The sequence below is a fragment of the Porites lutea genome, chromosome 11 (assembly GCF_958299795.1).
Source record: "Porites lutea chromosome 11, jaPorLute2.1, whole genome shotgun sequence".
In the NCBI taxonomy this organism is placed as follows: Eukaryota; Metazoa; Cnidaria; class Anthozoa; order Scleractinia; family Poritidae; genus Porites; species Porites lutea.
This window is the reverse complement of record NC_133211.1, coordinates 24,486,453-24,497,227: the sequence shown is the minus strand read 5'-3', so window position 1 is coordinate 24,497,227 and position 10,775 is coordinate 24,486,453. Positions and strand designations below refer to the sequence as shown.

At 39.3% G+C, this 10,775-nt stretch overlaps 1 protein-coding gene across 1 annotated transcript in view; it reads right to left on the bottom strand.

The window, feature by feature from the left end:
- Positions 1-1,456: 1,456 nt before the first annotated feature.
- The window catches only part of LOC140951409 (protein phosphatase 1G-like), an 11,342-nt gene continuing 2,023 nt past the window's right edge, over positions 1,457-10,775 (bottom strand). Inside the window, exons 4-11 of the mRNA XM_073400655.1 lie at positions 10,364-10,486; positions 8,144-8,270; positions 6,945-7,330; positions 5,755-5,989; positions 5,162-5,252; positions 4,423-4,461; positions 3,482-3,581; positions 1,457-2,282 (exon numbers count right to left, since the gene is read on the bottom strand). Of these exons, the coding sequence (XP_073256756.1) occupies positions 2,097-2,282; positions 3,482-3,581; positions 4,423-4,461; positions 5,162-5,252; positions 5,755-5,989; positions 6,945-7,330; positions 8,144-8,270; positions 10,364-10,486 (1,287 nt within the window). The 3' untranslated portion in view covers positions 1,457-2,096. The remainder of the gene's footprint in view (positions 2,283-3,481; positions 3,582-4,422; positions 4,462-5,161; positions 5,253-5,754; positions 5,990-6,944; positions 7,331-8,143; positions 8,271-10,363; positions 10,487-10,775) is intronic.

Below are 10,775 nucleotides of genomic sequence, written 5' to 3'. Positions count from 1 at the left end.
GTAAAATAACAACAGAAGTGCCTTGTTGTATGAAAGCTGCTTGTCACGGCGGATCAAGAATTGCAGAGTTGTATGAACAAGTCACGCTGACAAGTCTAGAAGTACTCTGGAGTTTACGAATTTATCTTCGATCAGTTCACAGTCTTATTTCTTTGTTTGGTACATTTTTTTGTCTTGTTTTGTTTTGCATGCTAAATTATATGAAAGTGAACATGATCTTCGCAATTAAATGAAAACCTAAGTGGTTGAAAAAGAACCTGAAAAAATTCAGGCTTGACCGGGAGAGAAGTTGTTTTGGGATTTCTTCGGTTTTGTGGGCCCCATTTTCGCTAAAACTCTTTTTAAGAGGGTCGTGAAGGGGTAAAATGGGAACTGGGATTAGCCTTATTGTGGACTGGGAAAATGGGATTTACTCACTGGGACTGGGATTTAGCCACTGGGAATGGGATGAACAATTATAAAATGGGAATGGGATTTCTTTTCTTCAGCGGTCTTTGCTCCAATATTTTGAAATAGAAAAATAAAATTTCGTAGCAGTAGACCTTGCACTCCTCAGTAGAGACCGTGAAATCAGTATTTTTCGCCTTCGCGCCCGCGGTCTAGCTACCAGGCTTACACGGTTGCATAGTTACGTGTATCCAAATAGCGTCAATCAGTGCTTTTAATTTTATTATGCGCATGATTTTGCAAATAATCATTAGTAATGTGATTTTAGATTTGGTAACTGGGATTTTGGCAAAAATTAGCCTGGGAACTGGGATTTGGGCCAAATTTAGGCTGGGAACTGGGATTTGGTACCCCCCTTCACGACCCTCTTTTAAAGAAAGCTCTCCTGCACCAGCCAGAGAGGTACGGCGTACAGTAGAGCTTGCAGGTAAAGTCCCTCGTATAAGAAGATCACCAAAGCAGCGCGATAGATTCTGGCCTCCGATTGGGCACAAAAATGATCAGAGACAAGTATTCGAACGAGTCGTGGAATATTATCCCAGGGGCTCTCACGCCCGTTCTTGAGAACTTTCACCGCCTTTTATCCAGACCCGACTGATCGTCCCTGGGTCTCCGAGCTGCCGAGGATGGGTCAGTTACTAAAAACATAACACTTGGATTGATGGGTGGATTTAGGGCGGGCCGACATTTCCGCACCCCCTCTCCCATGGATCCATCACTGCTATTCCTTTTCTTCCGTCGTTGGTATAACCCAGAACAAAGCGGTCAAGAGGAAAAAACTGTGATGACCATGAAGTCTACCATATTATAGCCTGAGAAAACAGACGACATTTAGGGACGCCATCACTGGTTTACCCTTGAAATGAAGTCTAAGAAACAAGGGTGGAAGTTAGTATAATGATGACGTGTCACTCTCCAGATCTTCGTAGTGCTTCTGATTGGTCGAAGCAATTTCCCTCGCGCCACGACCAATCACAGACATCTTACAGACACAAAAGATTCTACTAAACGCCGAATTTCGGGCGGTATTTCTTCATGTTATAGCAAGACTCAGATCGCTTGATAAACGTAAGGGGAAGGTTTGTGCTGAATTTGCTTGTTGAGAAGCGAACATAAATTCACAATTGGCTCACTGTTTAACTGCGGGAACATACACTCATCTTCCTTAAACATAACAGCTGGAATCAGCTTACATTCAAGCCAGGTCAAGACTACTCCTATAGATTCATCTCTGCACTCTTGTATGCTTCATGAGCAGTGAATTCACAAGCGAAGTAGTGAAAGAATTTTCCGTTTCCTTGAATTTGTTACTCTGAATTTTATCTATTCAAAACTATGATCCTCAGTCAGAAAAAACTCAAGATTTTTCAATCAGACCGAATGTTGAGAAGCTGCAAATCTAAAATTCGTTGCTCATTACCCATGCAGGAATCCGGAAGCAATTTTGATATTATATATACAACGACTATCGGATTCAATGATCAAAAATCAATTCATTACTGGGATCTATGGGGGTAGGTTTGCCCCGATACGACTGTAAACCGGAATGAGTAAAGAGGGAACCGGACGGATAGCCTAAGATGAGTGTGCTCTAAATAATATTAAAACGTCTCTGTACAGGTGCGTATAATAATCATAGAATAACAATATTAGGATTCGTCTCCTTTGGTCCGCTTGTCTGCGGATTCGCTGTCCGGTTTTTCATCTTCCAGCTTGCGTTTCTTGCTGTTTTCTGTCGCTCTGGAGTCAGGATTAAACAGTACCACGATAGACGTCATGTTATCACAACCTGAACCATCTCCACTCGTGTCTGGTGCTAAACAAGCATCTAACAACTAAGGAAGCAAGCAAAAGCAAAAAATCTTACTGTAGTAGCCAAAAGTTGAGCTTCGATTTTTCTCTAACATGCGGCGCTTTTTCGAATAACCGCGGTAAATGCTGTGGGAATATTTTGACTGTTTGATCCTGCAAACAAATATTGCGAGAATGCTTAGGAATGGCTTTAAGGCCCAGTTCAAAGGACAACAACCTTTTCATGTACCGAAACTAATCCCTTCGATAAAGTACATTAAAAGATCGACGTTTGAATCAGTAAGTCCGGCATGTCCAATTTGGGTCAATCCATGAATTAAGATCGAGTGGCCCACATGGGAATTTCGACTATGGGGCGAATTCGTTTCAAACGTCGAGCGTCTCATGTGCCGAATCTAATGCATAAATTACTAAAATTTATTTTGACTGGTAAGCATACAGTAGACCACTTTGGGTTGAACATAGTGAAAATCAGTTGGGTTCGACGTCCGAATAAACGGTCAAACTTATATCATTTGGGTCGGCCAAAAAAGGGGTTTAAGTTCGGTACAAGAAAAGATCGACGTTTGAACTGGGCCAAAGGATACCATCACAAGGAGTGCGCGGAACATTCTCTAATAAGGCCTCTGACGTTAGTTGCTCACGTGACCAATGAAAAATAAAACCTTCAAGCTATATTTTCAAGTTCTTCATTTCACTGGAAAGATAATGAAAAGAGCATGTTTAAATTAGCAGCAACGCTAATTTTCAAGGGAGAAATTTCATGCAGGTTTCAACCTTAAAGTAAAAGCTTTTTTATGGAGTCGACAAGGCCTTACCACTTAAAATATCTATCATTAACCTCTTTCAAAAGAAAAGGGCTCTTTATTATAAGGAAGGCTGGAAAGAACATAAAACATTAATCACAACAGAAACTTTAAGACGTATAATGCGTAAGGAAAAGATTTTACGAGGGTTTAAGAAATTCAAAATTTACAAGGGTTTGTGTTGTAAACCTACTGTAATGTGATGGTGTGGCAATGATTGTCCGTCTTCCCGGCCGAAGCAATACCATCATTTGAGATATAAGCCCCCAAAACAATTACACATTTTTGTGTTCTTTCTATTCTTGCTAACATAATCTTTCCAGAGGGCATTGTTTTCTTGTCTAGAGAAACTAAATCCCGTGATCGACTGTTGCAAAAGGTCTAACAGGCCTTTACACGAGAACTGACACTTTTACCTCTTCACAAATCTGAGCAAGGTTGATTTGATTTTTCTGTCTTTGTTCTCGTAGACGATCTGATACAAAGTCCACCACCTCCTGACTTCCTTTCACATTCCTGTTGTTTAAAAAATTTACGAATCAGGACAAAATACCACTTATATCTGTTATTGTTCATCGCAAAAATAGTCAAAGTACTGAAAAAAGTCGAAGAATTTTGGGTACAACTACACTGCAGAAACCAATGCATTCCGAAAGGAGTATATAGACGTTAATTCACCCCAAAAGAAAGCACCCTGCGATCAGAGCCTCGGCCTGACCTTCTGAACTTGTCAATCTTGTTTGCTCTCGTCAAACTGGTTTTTGTAAGCGCAGGCATCCATTTATTGCTAAACTGATGGTCCTAACTGTACCAAGCTCACGGCTATGACGCTTGGGTTTGAAACTGTTTTACGAAACTGCACCTTAGCAACACACAGTGCATGCTTAACAAAGATCTTACTTTCTAAGGTACCCCAAAATTGAGCAAATGAAAGAAAGGTTTAGCTTGCAGGGTGAAAAAATGTTGCTTAATACACGAAAGAGGACGGAAACATACGTCCTATACTGCTACTTGCATCGGAGTTACTTTTCAGAAATCAATCTCTCTCATGAATCGTTAGGCCCGTTGTTTCAAAAGCAGATGGCACTTAGTTGAGGGAGAACAATAGAAATGGAAAACTAATGAACCGAACGCTTGAATTCGGCAAGCGTCTTGAACTTTCTTTTACTGTTAAGAAGTTGATTCCAATGAAAATTGTAAATATTCAAACGAAAATTTTCGTTTAACTGGACAGCTACAAATTGTAGATATATCGTCTTATGATACATGATTCGAGAAGATAGCAATCGACAGAATCGTTACATCGGCGTAAACGTCTGCGATCTGAAAGAAAGTTTATTGAAGACGATTTACCTACCATATGCCGTCACAAGCAATAACCATAAATTCATCAGCCCTGAAACGAAAATGTTGGTGTTAGTAACCGTGCAACCTAAGCTAGGCATTTACCGCAACACAAGCTTATAAAGATGAGTCATTTTACACAGGACTGTTCAGTGGAAACACTCGAAAAGAAAACGGAAGATGGCCAAAGGAGGGACAACTAGCACTACCATAACGAGAGTTTATGAGAGACTGCGGTCTGGACATTTACGATTTAGTTTAATAGCCACTCTTAAGACCCAACATGGACTGGCAAGCACCCCTTTAATGTTAAACTCTGTTTCAATATTACATCATAATTTTGCATTATACCCGGCAAAACATTGTCGCTCCCTCGGTTGGCAAAACGTTCGCTATCCACAAGCTTACGATTCTCAACGCGAAGAAAAAAAAATTACATAAACACACACAAGAATTACAGAGGGCTGACAAAACTCTACCGGTCTGTTTCTGAAAGCAATGCTTGGCTTCCTTAACGACTTGAATAAAGTCGGGGTAAAACGCTTGGGATAGCTGAAAATTCCTTTCCTTGAAAAGCAGTCTTTTGCACATTCGTTGCGGCAGATGCAGAAAGAGTCACCTTTTGTCTTAGCCTCTAGATGACAAAGCTTTCCTCCTCGTCCGCATTGGAGTCATATGTTGACAAATAGTTAGTCGCAAAAAAAAGGACAGGTTTAAGAAAAACAATGCAATGCAAATCCTACTTGACTTACTCCGTAATTTGTGTTTGTCTAACATCCGGGACTGCTGTGATTTGCTGCTCATGCGCAGATAACTCCGTTTGTAGTTTATAGCTATGGTCACCTGAAAAAAGTCGAATAAAAGTCAAGTAACTTAAACTGTTGTCTGTAAGGTGTACAGTACATACAGGAGTGTTGTGTACTGTTTACAAAACCAAATGGAGTGTATTATCAGGTTTTAAAACTCTCGGTTTCACCTCGATTTTTTTTTAAACCTGATAATACACCCCTGCTTGTTTTTTTGCACGGCTTCAAAATCTCTGATATAGATCAACTCATTCTTGCACTAATATTTAGATTTGGGATTATTTTGGCCAAAAAGTTGGACGTAAAGTTTAGCCGTGTCTTTATCAAATATAACGACGCTTATTAAACATTATTTTTTTAAATTCTTCTTTATAAATTATTAATGAGTTTTTGAAACGACGTTTATAACGCCAGGCTTTGCAGCTAAGTGGTGTAAGGGTTAAAAAGAAGAGGTCGAGATTCCTCCTTTAGTTGCTATGGTTACCCAACCCCAGCGAAACCTCCTTCGCGACAGCCTTGCATTAAATCAAGCTACATACCTAGAGCTCTGGATAAATTTAAACCCCCATTTACTCTTCCTTCACAAGTAACCTTTCCACCAGCTTTATGGATTCTATTCAGCTCATGTTCATCCTCCGGTTTGTGATCCGTGGACATTTCTAGGGCAATACCGTTCCGACAAAGCACACAGCGCGAATCTCCAACATTGGCAACTGTTAGTTGATTTTCACATAAGACAGCAACAATAGCTGTAGTTCCGCTGTCGTAGCCAACCTACAAAGATCAAGAAAAAATAAACTGATGAGGTTTAGATTTGTGCAAAAAAGCTTCCAATTAGAGAAACGAAAGCCACTTTCGGATCACTTTTTAGACAAAGTATACTCACATCATCCAAAGCTTTGTTTGCATATGTGAGAACGTTGAGGTACCATAAATGATACAGTAGATGCCCAGGGACATAATTTAATTTTAGGAGCCCAAGAGAGAGCGTTAATAGATAAGAGGCGTTTATTCTTATAATTGAAACAAACTCCACAAAACTACTATGCTTTCGGTGAATATATTCCTACAGTTAATAAACAGAAGATACGTGATGATACGTCAAGGTGGTTCAGAGATCCATTTATTTTTTTAACGCTCAACTTTGATGGCAGAATGCTTATTACTGTAAACTTGATATTGAACAAGATGTAATGCGCTAACTCTTGTTACTCCAGCAAGAAACTGAATAAATTGAATGATTTTGCTCCATTTCTCACGATTTCCTAGTATTTTGGAGCTATATTTTCTATGATAAAAGCCCCCTTTGCCTCGATTGCATCTGCAGAATTCAAAAGAATTTTCACTTTGAAAGGATTCATTGGGGGCCAATTATCATCAAAACAAAAAGAACAACTAAATCTGCCACCATTTTGGAGGTTGATCACTTTAGCTTGGATCAGGAGCCATAAGCAGCGTACCCAGAGTTTGGCCTGGCCCCTGCTTGTATGCTTCCCCTCCCTCAATACAGGTCATGTAATGCTCTCAAGGGAATTCACTATTTGTGTTCTCATAAATTATGCATACACATGCAGGTGAGTGCACACCAATATAAAACAAAATCATGCGTTATTAAGTCCTATAAAGTTGGTATCTTAATGCCTCGATACAAATAAAATATTGCCCCTGACCCCACTACACTTGAAACTCAAGGTTATGACTACTTTTTTGTTAGCGTAATAATACTCACTTCATCTGAACTTTGAAATGGCGCTCCATCCTCATCATCCTCATCATCATCATCATCATCATCATCATCATCATCCTCGTCATCATCATCCTCGTCGTCTTCATCACCTTCTTCCTCTTCATCATCAATAGCTTCATCATTAGGAATCTTTTCTTCATTTTTTTTGCTTTCATTTGTTGCCTGCTCACCATCACTGGTTTCTTCAACTTCTTTTTGCTTCAATTTGTGATCATTTTCACTTTCTTCTGTATCTTTCTCCTTTTCCTCCTTTCCATTTTTCAAACTTCCATTGGTGGAGTTCTCAACTGAATCTGAGCTACACGTACCAGCTTTTATTGTGTCACCATTTTCTATAATGGCTTCATCCTTTTTATCATTCTTGGAGCCTAAAGAAAATGAAAACAAGTTAAACGTTGTGAATAGTGCAAAAATGTTAGCATTTCCTGAATTTTTCCCAGTTCAGCCAATGATTTGCAAGATATCTGGAGATTTCAAAACTTGGTTATGGACTGACAACTTGTAAACCAGTTTCACAGAGTTTGACAGTCTGCCACAAGAGCATTGATCCACAATAACCGCTGGAAAGCAAAGCAACTTGAGCACAAAACAAGATGCACAAAAACTATCTAGCAAACTCCAGGGGTGTACCGCAGGTCGCATGCAAAAATGGGTGGAACCACAGGCAACATTGGCTTGGCACTGACATTGCTTAAAATCACACCTAGCCACGTGAAAATATAATTAAATAATCATATTTTATGTGCTGCCTCACTCAATAAATGGCTGAAGTACTCAATGCAAATACACACAGAGCAAATACAAATGGACCCTATGCATGACCATGTCACGGTCAGATGAGCAAATTTCACTGCCTTGAACTTTTATGCATCAGGGATGCAGGACGCAGATGTAACAAAATCACGCTTAAGAGGCCAATAGCTTCCCAACAACTGATAGTACCAGTAACTAAAGAGAGCTGATAGTAAACTAATCTACTATCATTGCTGCTAGGATTTTTTCTCTTGGAATTAGATGCTGATCACCCAAATTTGAAGGAAAGTCCATGCAAGACAAATCCTATTTTATTAATGACACACCGTACTGTCAGTGTATCGTCATCACCATAAGTACACTGATAACAAAAGCTACTGGTTTACTAGCAGTTTACTGGAGGTTCTCTTGCCATATAGTGTACATACCACTTTCATTCTCTTTATTGGTGCCACAATGATTGTTTTCTTTATCATCAGCTGTACGTTGATTCCCATCCTCTGTCCATTGTTCTAAAAGTTCTCCATCATTGTCACCACCTTCTGCCTTTTTCATCTGCCACATTAGAAAGACAGAAATTGGAAAAAACAACAACAACCTTCATATTATAATAGAGCAAAGAAAAGCAAAGTTAACCCTCCATGTGCAACCACCTCTCACAAGCACCATCCTCAAATAAGACTGAGAGCCCCTTTGTAAAACATTATCCCAGTAAAGCCTAATAGTTGGAATCTCTCATAAAAGAGTACCCCTCACAAGTGACCGAGCCCACTTTTTGAGGCGACGGTTTTACTTTCCATCACTTTTAACCTCTTGTAAGCAACCACTTCATGCATGATCTGAGCTCTTTGTTTGCTGTGTGTGTACTATAATACTTACAGTTGAGGTAAAGGGTAATGCTGGTGTAATATTGAACTCAGTTGTTCACCAGGCTGGAGCTTATATTTCAGTTTCTGTAGCATGATGCAACTAAGAATATGTCTACTTTCTCCCAGATGTGATGCCAGCCCATTGTACCCATTTATACACCTGGCCCACGTTGTTCAAAGAATGGATAATGCTATCCACTGAATAAAGCAATTTGGTTCCCTAATACTTATCCATTAAATAGCAGGGCTAAAAAGAAATTGAATTCTAGCTTGTCCTTTGGGCAAGCACCTCTTACGTTTTGCCTGCCGGGGGCAACTACTTGCTTGTCTTAGTTAATGATTTAGGTGGAGGATATCTTGCCTGGACCCTTATTGGGCAAGTAAGTTTCCAACGTTACTTGCCCAGAAAATCTTCTTGTCCCAGACTACTGGATGAGACTCATGTCAAGCCCCGGATATTGATTTATCCTATGGATAGCACTACCCAATGTTTGCACAACTGGGGCATGGCTGAAGTAAGGCCCTATGAAAATAAAGTGACTTGCCCAAAAACACAACACAAAGACAAACTCAGACCTCTCAATCTGGAATCCAAGGCACTAACCACCAAGTACATGTACACAAAGAACTTTCAGTAAAAACTAGAAGCTGGCACCACATGAGAGGGTTGAAAAACTGTAAGTATCAAGGATCTTCGGAATGTGTATGGAATTAACGATGAATACACTTCATGTTGTTTCCACCTTCGGGTATATTACCACAGGTAGCCCAAGTTCACTATCCTACTAAGCTAATTACATACATCAACAACTTATAAACCATTGTATGAGAATTATCCTATTACTCCAAAATTGAGCAAATTTTGGCAATGTGAATGATGGAAATGTGCATTATTTATCAGAACATCTGTTTCTGGCAGAATTTATCGCCACCGAAAGTGAACCCGGTCAATAAAGGTTTGCCAACCTTTTCTTCTTTTCTCTCTACTGTCATCTGGGTAAAAAACTGTCATTCAAAAAAGGCATCAAACAGTGCCTAGGAGGTCTGAAATGCAGTCAGAACACTAAGAAAAACAAGAAAACGCTAAAGGTAAGCTTCAAAGCGATATTCAATGCACAGTTTGCTAATTCTGTGAGCAAAGAATATTTCTCATACAATGCCTTATAATTTTCTTGCTGTATGAAAAATTAATTAGCTTAGAAGGGTAGTGTTGTTCTCAGGTTCTTGACATCCTAAGAGGTCTGAAACGCAGTCAACACACAAATAAACATTTAAAAAAATACTAAATGCAAGCTTAAAAGCAAAAACTTACTGCACGTTTCGCTCAATTATGGAGAAATAGGGTAATTCTCATACAACGTCTTATAAATTGTTGCTTTATGAATAATAGTAGCTTAGCTTAGTAGGATAGTGAGCCTGGGTTGCCTGTGACATTACGAACTCAATATGACCTTCTCTCAAGGTGGCTTGATTACCTAAATGGATGGAGTGTTGCGTTCGTTGCAAGCAATATTGCATGCAAAGTTTTAGCCTCAGAACTTAAAAAAAAGATGAATTAAGGTCCTAAAACAGCACAAAGATAAGATAGGACAGGATCAGAAAACTGAGCACTAACCCTTTGTCAGAATACCTACCCTCATCTCATCTAATAAAACCAAATTTTTGTGGTTCACTCCCCCATTGACACCACACCATGGTTTCTATAGAAACCAAATCCTTTATTCATTCACTAAAAACCTATCATGCTTTTTTCTTTTTTCCTCAGCGCTACTCACTAACCTCTTTCATCTTTGCCAGCAGCTCATTCAGTGGCATCATTGCTTCTTGTTCTAACATCTCAAGGTCTTCTTCCTCATCCAGATCCTTATCAAGTCCTGCCAACTCCTTCAACTCTGCAAGACCCTGAAAAAATGGACACTCCATTATTAGACACTTCTACAAACTGCATAATTAAAAAAATATATTTAATCCTGGCTCCAACTACTGAAAACTGCTGCTTATAAATGCCCCCACCTATAAGCCTCCAAAGTTATAGACCCGTCTTCCTGTAATCAAAAAAATGCATCCAAATATAGGCCCCCCACCACATGTACATCAACGTCAATTTGATTTATTATGATGTTTTGAAGCCTATTTAAAACCAGTAAGTGCAAAACATATTTTAATCATCACTGCTATAGCTTGTTTCAAA